We start from the raw sequence: 14,025 nt of genomic DNA, 5'->3' as shown, positions 1-14,025 counted from the left end.
TGCGGTGTCAGAACAGCCTATGTGACGTAACAATCACAAACTGTTGCACTTCGTTATCTGCAAACTAAACGATGCTTATCAACAAATTTGGTGATATTTGGAGTTTAATTTCGCCGATGGTATGAAGCGTGACTTCAAACTAGCCCATTTAAAACTCTGTATAAGCAGTAAATTATTTAGTTGAAACTGTGCAAGAAAACCTCAAAAACATGGCTTATTACTAAAGTTACGGTAAGACGGCCATTTAGGATCAGTTTAGCGGAAAACTATAGTTCGCTGATGTTTTAATCTATGTTTCAAAATGCGTTGTTTTTCTACGTTGTTGAGAATGTTTCGTTTAACAATTAAAATATATTTTCGTTATCAGGCTTGTTTAAGACTACAATACTTCAGTTGGTGACAGACGAAATGCTAAATGAAACAACGATAACAAGCGGTGATTAGGCGTTGGCGTCGATAAGCACCGACGTGTTTTCAACGCCAGGTGCAATATTGCCGATGTAACATCGCACACATTTTAATTCACGGCCCCCGTCCAACCTTATTTCCCTTTTTCTCGCTAAATACGCAGTATGTTCCTCGCTGTTCGGTCTCTGCGCTAATATCCGATGTTGGTGTAACATCGACATTTTTTTAACTAAAGCAGATTCTTAAAAGGAGGTATAATGGTGACTGTCGTGCGCGTTAGTCTCCATTTTTAAGTAATGACAGTTAACGCAAAATTATGCTCTTTGAGCATACTCTATTAGCACGTGACGTGCTAAGTGTGCAATGCACACAACTTATCGCAGCTTGTAATTTAGCTGAGTTGGCACATAGCTCGTCGCAGATATTGCGCTAATCCTGGTATAATAACACCTGGTAAAAACGATCTTCGCTTAGTATTGCACGTGGTGAAGGGCGTGCTTGTAATGTAGCGCTAGTTCCGTTCATGGAACTTGAAAACTGCGCTGCTGATAGTCGAATTATGTATGATTCTACCACAATTAATCACACATACTCGCCGAATCTGTCGATCTATGATACAAGCAGAGCAAGCCAGAAAAACAACTGGCCTGCAGTGAGGTTCGAACTCACGACCTCCGGTCAAGCCGGGACCGTCGCTCTACCAACTGAGCTATGATCACAGATGTTATTAAACACATATGTTTGTGTGTCTTTCATTGATTGATAGGGACTGATGACCCCCTAGTGTGAAGTTGCTTGTACTAACAAAATGTGCAAGTATTGGCGCATGGTTGTTTCTCGACTCGCTCCTCTCTGAGCCTGCATAGCTCAGTTGGTAGAGCGACGGCCCCGACTTGACCGGAGGTCGTGAGTTCAAACCTCACTGCAGGCCAGTTGTTTTTCTGGCTTGCTCTGCTTGTATCATAGATCGACAGATTCGGCGAGTCTGCGATGGCTTTTCGGTATCCCTGTTTTATGACGTCATTATTCATTAACGTCCGACGAAAACCAGGGGAATTCCCTAAGTTGAAAATTCAGCCCCGCCCCCCCTTTTTTGATTTTCTGGTTACGCCCCTGTATGCCCCTTCCCCCCCCTGAAAAATTTTCTGTGGGCGCCCCTGTCACGAGGCCATTTGATCATATATATTATTGGCCAAATACGAAAACTTTTCGCGCTTTCCGCAAATCATGTTCTTGTATGCAATATTTTTGCTTTTAGGAAATGTAGTTACGGTACGCTATTTGCATTTTCTAACCCCTGATTAGATAACGGAATTTTTTACCTTTTCTGTAAAAAGCGTCGAGCAAATCAATCATTGAGTGTAGGTTTTCACTTATTTCGGAAATTGCGGCTGTTTTTTTATTTTTATTTAGTTAACGAATTTTAGACAAAATCAGCTAAAAACAAGCGTACGGCCCTCTTTGCTTTTTTGTCACGCATTCCGATAACCGCGAAATGCAAAAAACACATCGTCGTGTTTTCATATTGTTTCAATCTATACCTAACGTGTAGCGTCACGTAGCCTAATGCAAAGTTTAGAAATAAGTAAAAATGGCATTATTTATGAAAATATTTTTTTGCTTATTGTGCCTGAAATGGGTTGACTAAATGCTTCCCTACAAATGGAGTCACATTTTTACCTGTGTGGAAGCAGCATTTAATCGGATGGCGCGTTATAAATTAACGCATTTATCTGCGTGACTGTGAAACATACAATTATTCGTCTTCGCAAACTAACATTATACATTTTGTTGAAACAAAATTGCAAATAATGTGTGCCTATTTGAAATGAAACGACCCAACGGTTAAGCACGTCAAACATCTCACTAACGTAAAACCTTACGTTGTATAGTAGCCATGGTTCGCATTACGTGGTATTTAAGCAAATACGTAATCCTGGTGTCATACTGCCTCCAACGTAAGTAAAATCTCGTTTGAAACTGAAAATTGGTGACGATTAAAATCGCAGTATTAAAAGCGAAATTTTGCGAACTCTACCTAAATTTTGCGCGGTAACATACTTCAAGAAGTCTTAAACCTAAAAGTATTTAATTTTAATTAAGGCAACATACGTAATTTAATTTAATTTCCACGCAGTATAATTGCTATTAAAGTTTTTTATACGAAGCAACAAAGTATGTAGCCAAAAGCAAGTTTAAGTTAAACCACTTGCAAACATAAAACCTTCAAGCAGATACGTAATCCCTGTACCATATTGCGTCAAACGTAAGTAAAATCTCGTTTGAAACTAAAAATTGGTTACTATTAAAACCGCCGCATTAAATGCGAAATTTTGCGCGGTAACAAACATCAAAAAGTTTTTAAACATATGTCTTAAGTTGGAAACATAAAACCTATTTCTATTAAGGCAATCAGTATGATATGACTTTAATTTGATTTGTAATGCTGAAAACCCACGATCTTAACGATCCAGAATTACTAACGTTAAACTTTAAGTCGTAACAGCAATTGTTTAGACTTGCGTAATATTCAAGCAAATAATGGGAACCAAACTGCGGCATACGTGCAAACAATCCTTGAAATAAAAATTTGCTTATCCGGTTTGCGACGGCGCTCGCTCACCTTCCTCAAAAAGATATCTGCCAGCACCCGCCGGATAATATCCATTTAATTTTTTTTACTCACCACACACAAAAAAGAAACTAGCCCCAGCAACCTCACCCCCAGAAAAATATTTCTTGACACCCGCTGCAAAATTAATTAAGTTATGTTAAAAAAAAAAGTTTTCTTGACAGCCTTACCAACCAAAATGAAAAGTAAAAAGTATTACTTAGTTTTGAGAAAGAGTTGCTAATTGGCAAACTTAAGAGTTTTTAAATTTTATTTAATTTTTTTTTTGTTGATCTTAAACTGAAAAATCCGGGACAAATTGGTTAACCAGGCGGGACACCGGGACAAGGCCTTAAAACCGGGACTGTCCCGGCTAAACCGGGACGTATGGCAAGCCTACCTATAACTCAAACCACCTCACTAGCGTCAATTTGTACAGGCCGCCTCAAACAGGTTATTTTAGTAAGTGCCAAGTTAGTTGGGAGTTCTATAAAATAATTAATTATCTGCTGTTGTGAATCAATAGTTTCATTATATTCTCCATCAAAATGCGCCGAAAGTAATATTTGAACAGTGTTTTACTTTAACTGCACTAACCAGGTCTTTGTTATGCTATATATAGTTTCTGTTTGCTGAATATCTGAGTTTATTAGAATATGTGACATTTTGTTGAATTCGGAACCAATTGTTTTATAAAAACAGTTGTGGTGTGTGTTTGTATAATTTGAAATCAACAAGGTAAATGCTTTAGTTTTTGTAATTACTATCAGGACTATCAATGGTCCGGATAGTAATGGCTTTACGAAGGGAACTTTTTCTTCGATCACAAAATTTCAAGCAATTTGTTTAACATTAATTGACGTCAAGGGCTTGCTGTAATGTACGTAGTTAGTCTAAAAGTTGGACTTTTGTATTTGTTTAGACAGTTGTGAGCCCAAGGCGAATAAAGACATGAAAATGTATAAATTAAAGTAATCGCAAAATCAGATCACACTAACCTAAATGAAAAAAACGGTTCTTATCTGTAAACAACAGCTTGTCAAACATTTCAGCAGTTTGTTGTTGGTTTATCGTTCTAGCGTTGCAACAGAGTTTTGTCACTTTTAATTGGTATTGACATATTTTAGCCTTGAGGGCGTAACCATATATATTATATCCCTAATTGTTCTTTATTGGGAAATGCTTTTTTTCGTTTAGGTTGAAACTTGATCCTATGCGAAAGATGCCAAACGCTTAAGTATTGTATTACAAACAGCAGCCAGATGTTATTGTCAACATGTGCTTTTATTCTGTCAAATTACAACAAATATCCCTTTTGTGAGTTGTACAAGTACAAACTTAACTCGGGTTTGCCCTGTTATAGTTATATCGCGCTGTTGTCCTGGCGTATGTTGTCGTAGAGTGTTTGAAATGCTTTATCACATCTAGTTAAATTGCTACAATTTAGGGATGAAAGAAAAAGCAAAACTTACAAGTCAAGATTTGCGAACTGCGGACTTTAGAACAAGCGAGTTGCATTTTCGGGGAATTAGCAAGCAATGATTTTGAAAGTTCTATTCTTTTATGGCAATGCGGCATGTGTGTTATGCAGTTAAATACGCGTTCTTTGACAAACGTTGTAATGTAATTTTTTTTTCTTCATACTTGTATCCAGAAAAATACCGCCGATATACATTTAGAGAAGCGTAATCAGTTAAATCAATTAAAAGGTAAAAAAATGGACATTTCACCCATTCTTACTGTTTGAGATGGAAAATCGTTATCGTGATATTTTTATAATGACTGAATTCTGCAGGCAGTAAACGGGATCAGTGAGAATGTCGGTTTGTTCAAGTTCCGGCAGTAGCTGCGGAGAACAGACGTTGGACGCTGAAGACCATCAGAAAATAAAGAAAAATCAGTCACCTCATATAAGTGCCAGTTCGTGCTAAAATAGTATACATTTAAGTTATTTTATGCCTATTTGATACCATTTTAAAAAAAATAATATTGCTTGCATTAAGGAAGTCTGTTTAAAAGTTACTTTTCAGCTGGTAAAATGACAGTTTAATACTCGGGCGCAGGGCTACTCAAAAATGCTCAGATACAAAAGTTAAAAAATGTTGTTTTTTGGTCACTTCGGATTCGTACTAACAATATTAAAAACGTCTTGAACCCAAGTCATATGCTAACCTGCTAGTGGAAGAAATTTTCAACATATCTTAGCCATTTTGTAAAAATTTGCCAGTTTGCTGTCGTTAGGCCTATCAATAAATTACGTACGTGTTAAACGTTTAAACAGTTCAATATTTTGGATGCGGACCGCGGTCCTCCAGTTGACCAAAAAGGGTTTCAAAGGCCGCGAGTATTGTATACATTAATTTCACATAAAGCGATAAATTAAATTGATTTAAAATGTAATTCGAGTGTGAAGCTAAGTAAAAAACAAAAACGTTGAGATAAACACCGCTTCAAAACAAATTGCGGAAAATGTTATGATATTCAAGGGATCGCATACTTAAGATTTGCCAGTGTTGACGCAAATTCACTTAATTATGTATTATTGTTTATAGCCGGCTCTCCTGTGCGTCAAGATGTCATCGTCTGGTTGTTTTCGCTTATCGTCGTCGCTGGATTGCTTATTGCGATTTGGGCTTGCGGTTCGTACAGTTTCCGTACCAAAGCGTAAATCAATGATTTTAAGATTTGGTCATAGTTAGCAATAGCATCTAAACCAGTGTTTTTCAACCTTTTTGTTCCCTTTCAGTTTTCGAAAACCTACGCGCCCCTTAATTTAGGTGTATTTCAAAAACCGTAGTCAATTACGATCGCATTCAAATTGGTAAAATGTTCACACGTCGATACCGACTGTTTTAAAATTTGAATAAAATGTCCGAATTTACGCAAAAAGAAAAAATCAAAAACTAGATAAAAAAATGGGTTTAAAGCCTTCGTCCCATTACGAGTGTTACTAGACAACGCTATTTGACTGAAAATATGCATGATTCTTTAGTTAGAAACGATTAATGGTGTCATCATAAACACAACTGGTTCACTGCGGCCATATTTTTTTAGTCTGGCGGTGCTGTTGACCACTAAACTTCCGGTTCATATTGTGCTTCGTCGTCAATTTTGGCTTGATAAAATTGTACAAGGCGATCCCCAGGTTGGATGCCACATATATTAAGCAAATTAATTGTAGGGTTTCTAACCTGTTTTAAGTTTAAAGTTATTTTTTAGTTGCTAAACTGTTGGTGCTTTTTTATTTATACAATGACAAACTCTTTTATTGGCAACTCCTTTCTTGAAGTTGCATGTAAGCGCCACAATTCAACAAGAAGTATATGCGTTTAAATTGTTGCAGGAATTCGCAAGGGCTGGTCCGCACAATCGGGTTTTCAGCATTACGAAGGTAACAGCACTTTACATCGTCTTCTACCAGAGCCAACGCATTGTAACGAAACGTCAATACCGGGTACGTCCTATCAACACAAGACAATGATATCATTTGACTTTCATTTAATACTATAGTGCTACATGTTGGGATGGTGAACGCTTTTAGATGTAGTCTACAGCGTAGTGGTTCCCAACCTGGGTCAACAGGCTACTGATGGATCCGTAAGAAGGTTGCAGGAGTGCATGTGTGGACTGGAATGTGACACATTATTTAAATAGGCAACAAGGCAACATTTCTTAAATGCAAAAGAAAATTCACTTTTGCGATTTTAAAAACTCACAGGAAATGGTAAATAACACGTGCCAAAAGATGCCATGGTTTCGCAATAAAATGTCATCTTATCGATATATTCAAGCAGTGTATTTTTGTCTTACAAGTTATTTTTATACGATCTTATAACCTGTAAAGCACTGCCGATTTCATGCCCTTTGTTTTGCAAAACAATATGGGTAAAATATTTTTCAGCATATGCGCAGCTGTGAAGGTAATTAATCCCTCTTCTTTTGGTGCAGCGGTTCTCAACCAGTGGGCCATGGCTCACTAGTGGGACATAAGAACATTTGAGGTGGGCCACAGACCAATTTACAAAAGCTAGATTTAGTTTCATTTCTGCCACTATATTTTATTTTACAGGAATAATGGCTTGGGGAGGAAATAAAAAGGAATGTAAATTTATTGTACAGCCCCAATCTTGCTGCACGGTTGAATAAATAATCTGTTTCGAAATATATTCTGCTGCGTTTTGTTCTAAACCAGCGGTTCTTAACCGGGGCGCCAACCAATTCTAAGGGGGCGCAAGCTCGACTTCAATATTTTAACTTTTTGCAGTGATTTTAATGGTTTCGTTTGGGTTAGGCATAATTCCTACATACAAACTCTGTTTTTTGCCAACTTTAACATTAAAACCGCAAAAATTTTTCGCGCTGTGCGCGCTTCTTATAATTCCCTTTTAGAAAATCCACGGTATCACCGCCCTATTAAGTTAACGTATAGATAAACGATAAAAGCTATCGCCCTTTCGGACTATTTTTTATCCATATTTTATATATGATAACAGGCTATAGCAACAGGGGAGTAGAACTTTTTTTGCGCGAAACTATATTGTTTTTGCAATATTGCCGTTGTATTGTGTGTCGTTACATCTTTTGAAACACGATAACGCAATGTTTAATATTTGCGCTTGACAGTTTATGCGCTCGACATCATACAACTCTTACAACTGTGGAGTCAATGCCCTCGCAACACGTTTGTCAAAATCAGCTCGATAAAATCAATGTGTCGAGCTCGCGCAATTTGTTGTGTGCAAAATGCGAAACGCCTCTTCGATTGCAGTTTAGCCAATTCGACCAAATAAAACTCAAATTTTTCGCGTTTCACGCGACCAACAACACCCTTCACTATTTTTCTGTTTTTTAGTGATATTTAATTGCAAAATGTCGAAATATTTTTATAGGGGGCGCAAGGTATGAGAAAATTACGAAAGGGGGGCGCGGCTGAAAAAAGGTTAACAACCACTGTTCTAAACCTATTTTACAGTTTTTTCTTTCATAAAAATTTATTGGGCCACAGAATTTTTTTGCAACGTAAGTGGGCCACGAAAGAAAAAAACACTGTTTTAGTAGAAAATCACTCTCCCGAAAAGAGAAATCACTCTCCCGAAAGACACAAAACTAGACGAAACTTAGGCTATTACTAAAACTATGCAGAACACTTGTCGTTAAATATGTTAACATTTCTAAAATTAATCAAAAAGGTTGGCATGTCGTGTTGACATTGCCCTTAAAATTATTCAAATGTACCAAAGAACGTAAAAAACCTTTTATCATTCCGCTAAAAGCTTCTCGTCTGTTACATATAGGCTACCACGACAGCGGAATGTTAAATAAACAGGTTGTCTCCTAAGTGGCAGCAAAAACAAACTTTCAACCTAATGCCTTATCCTGACACGATTTAGATATAAAGCTCGGTGTTTGCAGGTGGGATGCTTAGTTGACGTCAGTCGACGCAAATATATCGCACTTTGGCAAAAATCGATCGTAAACAAACTCCGGATGTTTAGGTAATTGGATTTTTGGCGTTAAAAGGATCTATTCAAGATTGTTTTAGTATAAAAGAAAGAAAATGTTAAAAAATTGTATTTTTTAATAGCTATAAGTTTTGCAATCTTGCTAGTAAATGGGTCTCGATTTGTAACAATCTTTTAATGGGTAAAACACTTAAATAATGACTCATGTCTTTTATAAGCGTTTTATTCGTAGCCAGCCGGAAAAGGTAAACACTAAATTTCTCAACAGGGAGATATGGAGTTAATTGCGTGGCCCACTGGTATTACTGGAAGTTGCCCCCAAGTGACGTCACAAACCTTACCCGCGCTACCCCTTGGTTGTTCTACACTTGCCACCAACTGCTGATATGGTGGCTTATCTACAGGGCACAACTAAGCTCAACCACGACAACACAAAGCAATCGATACAGGTAGGTGTTTGAACAATTGTTGCTATAAAAGTAAATATACGCTCAAGATTCGAACTAAATTAAGACACCGGGGTGTCATTCTATCACAACGCTTTTAACCCAGCGCCACCAATATAGGGTACACCAGGACTGTAATGAGTTTGTCGTAATACTTTTCAGTATCGACTTCATTATTTTGCAGCAAAGGGTTTCATATAATCACGTTTAGGTATGTCCAATACTTGATTTTTTATTCCGATACTTGATATTTTGAACAAAATCTACCACGATCCGATACCAAATTACGTTATTACTATGCCAAACTTTGTTTTTTTCTGATTATTAGCAAAAAATAAGAAGGTTAGTTACCTCCAGTTATTAACTATTTTTTTAAAAAATTACGTTACAAGGCAATTACCACTCCGCTGTATCGCTCTTCATGGCAAAAAAGCCTAAACCAGTTTGTTGGTATCGGATGAGTTGCGATATCACGACTTGGCATCGGGTATCGGTACCTATCTGGTATTAACGGAGATTTCTAATTACTTATACCAAAACTCACATTCACTCAGCAACAAAGATTGATTTAGAAAATTAATGCTTTGTTATGCCCTTTTTATAGCACCAAGTTGCGATGGTTCAACTGGGCGATGCTGGGCGTCAACGGATTCTTCAGCGTCCTGCATTTGGTGCAAACTCACTGGACATACGACGGCTTGTCGCAGGATCTGTCAGCGATGTCATCTCAAGTAACTCTAACCGAGAACTGTTACTGTAATCTGTAACCCAAAGTTTCTCAACCCATCCGTCTCGGCCAAAAATGGCTCTCCGTTTGAGTTTGTTGGTTCGCCGACAGCAGTAGTTTTACATGGTTAGATTTATTAGGTTTGGTTCTGAGCAACATTTCTGAAATACTTAAGAAAATTGCAGAAGCAATACAAAGACATGGCTTGTATTAATACAATTCGAACTTATTTATGCTAATGTTATATGCTCTGTTAGCTTTAATAACGTTCAGTGTGGAAACTTGGGTCGCCAAAGCTTCATCGTTATATTTAGGCTTAGTATTTGGGTCGCCGCGAAAAAAAGTTGAGAAACACTTCTGTAACCAGAACGAAATGCTAAGCGAGCAAATAAATAATTGGCACAAGACAAAAAGATTACGTTCGGTTTAATAAAATCGTTAGATAAGTTCAGTCGGCCTATTTAGGCTATGTACATTTCACGTGCGCCGAGGGTTAAGGGATAAGCATAAGTTAACAAGCAATATATTTGTGCTAACTGCATTAAAATATTAAATTTATTTAGTTTAACAATCCAAGGTCTTTAGTTTTACTCTAAAAAGAGTCATGCGACCCGCAAAGTTAAATTGTGTAATAATCGTATATGGAAATGTCAGTGCCTACATATAGTCAATTTATAGGCACTGGTCAGATTATTTTGGAAGACATTTTATTTTAAAAATAATATAAAATCCATCGTGGTTCATTGCTTTTATAGCCATGCAATAAAAACAAAAGTTGGTAAAATAAAATTCAAGCAAAACCACAAAGGTTGTAAAAGAGATCCAAAAACAACTTTATTCAACAAAAGCAGAATACTATAGAATGATTCATTCGAATTAAGTATATTAGCAGAACTGACGATGCTTTTTGCGTAACTATAGTATTCTGCTTTTGTTGAATAAAGTTGTTTTTGGATCTCTTTTACAACCTTTGTGGTTTTGCTTGAATCTTACGATATGGAGAAGAGATCAACAACTAGCAATGTTGGAGCAGGCTTAGATCCCAAAATTAACAAAAATAGTAATAATATTATTATTATTTCATCAATTGGTAAAATAAAAGTATAGATCAGTGCTCTTCAACAGTTTTTGGTTTGGTGAACCCTTAAAGTTGTTCTGAAGAACTCATGCACCCTGTTTGCTTAAAAAGTAAACTGAGGTCAAAAAAAGCGATATGAAAAATTACTATGCATATAATATCATCATGTCAATTAAACCAAACGGAGCTGCCGAAGTTTTACACACTGTCGGTGAGAGTGTATGACTGCAGGCTGCTTGCGAATACTATTGCATGCCATAAAACACCATTCAAACATACTTGATAATATAGCAAAGAGACTATTTAATGACTGTTTTGTCATTAAAAATCCTAAATATTAATGGTTCATTAAAAGTTTGTGATGTACCCTTGTATACCTTTACGTACTGCACTCCATGCATATTTTGGTGCACCGTGCACACCGGTTGAAGAGCACTGGTATAGATTACTAAGCTTGTGAATGTTTTTTTATCAAAGGGTGCGGTGATTATGATGATCTGCTTTATTATTCTTATGGAGTACAAGGATCGAGGATTTATGTTCATGTGGCCGAATCCCAAATCGTCGGACGGCATATCAACATACTTGAGACTCAACAGCGAACCAATTAAACTCGTCAGAAAGTATGGCATACTGACACTAATTTGGTTCTAGAGCATAAATATCGATTTGTAGTGAGAATTGAAATGAGTGTGTATGGATGTCAGGGTGGTACAAAATAATTCCAAGAGGTACGAAAGATATACTGGGTAACCTTTTCTAATGTAAGATAAACGCTTTGCAGCATATACTTTTTGGTTTTCGACGCATATAACTTAGGCATGGTAATTATAGCACCAATTGTTGCTATAATTTGATGCTGTGACATTATTACGTGACATTATTCTGGGCGATAATTTTTGGTTGTATATTACAAAACATTGGTCAATTGTTCTACTAGATACCACGGTTTTGCTTTCTCCTGGGCAGTCATCTATACTTTCTGGTATCATCCCATGGAAAACACAATCGGGCACGTTCTGGGCTTTCTTCACACCGCAATTGTAATGCTCCAGGGTTCATTTGCGTATACCGACATCCATTTAAACAGGTTAGCATCAAGCAGCACCAGCAGTTAATAGCCTTTTTTCAATTGCCTTATATTTTTTCAATTTGCCTTATATTTCAAACCTGAAACGGACTTTGCTCAGTGAATTACCCAACATCGAAATTTTTTCAGCAAATATTTAAAAAACAGTCAGCAAATAATTAAAATCAGGAAATAGTTTTCGTTATAGGATATAGCGCTAATAATCCAGCTATTTAAACTTATAGTGAATTTTCCAGTTTAATTAGTCAGAAATATATGAACCGAAGTCTAAACAGCAAGATCAACTATCCAGCTATAGCGTATAGTTTTCTTTCAGATATTGGCGATTGCTTAACGAGACATGGGTGCTGGTTCACGCCACTGTTGTTGCATTTCAAACCAGCGACCCCAGCATTGGCGAGGGAACGGCGTTTTGGCCGATTTTTGCTTTTGGATTTGGTTTTGTTTTTGCATTCACTCAGGTAAGAACAATAGTGATAATAGGCTTTCTAAAAAAAACAGTGTTTTTTCTTGGCATATGTTGTTTCAACTTAGTTATCCAATTCCTTTTTCGTTTGTCTTAAAATATACTTAACGCATGAGATTATATATTTTAAGGGCGGGTAAAAAATAAATGCCTGACGTTTTATTTTAAATTAAAGATTTGTTCGTTGTTCGTTATGAAATTTGAAGACTTAAAACCATATTGTTTGTCAGGTTTTTGGCTTAAGTAAGCAGTGCATTTACATTCAGGTGTTCAGTCTCCCCTTCTGGAAGAGGATTTCTCCTCTACTCCGGGTTACTCCGGCCCTGTTGTTCGTGGCAGTCGTGATCGCACTGAGCGCCACAGTGATAAAAGGCCGCAAACCGGACGAAACCGGCTTCAGCCACTTGTACGAGGCGCTTTTCATTCCGGCTCATCTCTACGCGGTCGCCTTCATCGCCTGGCTTTGCATTCATCTCTTACTTAAACTCGACTCGCCGTTTCCGGTATTAAAGTCATCGTCATTTCGCCGCGCTTTCACCCTCGGCGTTGTCGTGCTGCTGTACGCCGCCCTGCTGGTCGTCTCGCACCTAGCGCTCCACGCGAGCTTCAGCGCTGTCCTGACCATGGTTTTATTTTCGATCCTTTTTACCGTCGTCGTCTGCATCACCGTACTACTTTTTAGGCGCGCTTTTGGGCCTTTTCGAAAGCTACTGCGCGAAACGGAAAACGCCGAACACGGTGATCAAGAAGAGAAGGACAAGAACAAAATTGTGCCTTAGCCCGTTTTATTTTTCACGTAGGGTTTTTGATTGGCAGGACGTTAGGAGGAGATTTTCGCTACACTTGAAAAAAATTACCAAGCACTGACAGTTCTTAAGATCGAAATTGCCCAGTAACGTTAAAACAATAATTTTTAACCTGTTTAATACATTGTTGATTATTTTCTTTAAACAAAATATTTAAATAGTTTTTCGATTTAATTACTCATGGAATAGTGCATTTTAAGCTGGCGCTTACGTAAAATTATCTCTTGTAAGAATATAAAAACTATTTTAAAGCTTTTCCTAACACAATATGGAAATAATTTCGGCTAACGTACTAACAAGCCAGGTATTTTCATTTACAATAAATAGGCCATACCTTGCTACACAGTATTTATTATTTTAATAAGTAAATCCATTGAATAAAAAGTATATTATTGACATATTTTTTACTTGTTGGAGAACACCATTTAGTATCCCTATTTTTCACTTTCTCTTGGAAAAAATTAGAAACAAGTGTTTTCAATGGATTTGCAACCAGGGCTTTGGAGCCGGAGCCGGAGCGTGGAGCTGAGAGCTGGAAGCCGGAGCTCTACGTAAAATTTAAATGGAGCTGGAGCAGGAGCTGGAGCCAGTTGTTTAAAAAATAGCTCCGGCTCCGATGTATTTCATAAGATGCAATGCTTCCAGCCTTCCACTAAAAGCTGAATTCACATAATTTAACAGCAACTCTTCACAAAATTAGGAATTGTTGCCTCTTTGGCGCACCTTTTCTAATTAACCAGTGTGGTGTTCCGTTTGTGAATATTTTTTTTTTGGTATTGCCTAACAAAGTGATATCGTTTCGTAATATCAATCCCAGAGCTTTGATGAAAATGGCGCGATTTTGAATATGCAGCTCCCTTTAAAATATGAGTGACGTTATGCGGGCCATATAAAAGGCCAAGTACATCTTACAAACCTGAACCCGACATTA

The 14,025-nt window shown here is 37.3% G+C and overlaps 1 protein-coding gene across 1 annotated transcript; it reads left to right on the top strand.

Annotated features, from left to right (window-relative positions):
- Positions 1-4,408: 4,408 nt before the first annotated feature.
- On the top strand, positions 4,409-13,514 carry LOC146161044 (uncharacterized). The gene is made up of 9 exons (XM_083384622.1): positions 4,409-4,939; positions 5,572-5,658; positions 6,363-6,473; positions 8,750-8,930; positions 9,532-9,658; positions 11,210-11,355; positions 11,673-11,822; positions 12,139-12,283; positions 12,555-13,514. Exons 1-9 carry the CDS (start codon positions 4,837-4,839, stop codon positions 13,065-13,067), a joined length of 1,563 nt encoding a protein of 520 aa, XP_083240748.1. The 5' UTR covers positions 4,409-4,836; the 3' UTR covers positions 13,068-13,514.
- The last annotated feature ends 511 nt before the right edge of the window (positions 13,515-14,025 follow it).

This window comes from Ascidiella aspersa, chromosome 3 (assembly GCF_963924565.1).
Source record: "Ascidiella aspersa chromosome 3, kaAscAspe10.2, whole genome shotgun sequence".
NCBI lineage: Eukaryota > Metazoa > Chordata > Ascidiacea > Phlebobranchia > Ascidiidae > Ascidiella > Ascidiella aspersa.
This window is presented reverse-complemented; position numbering and strand designations above follow the sequence as displayed.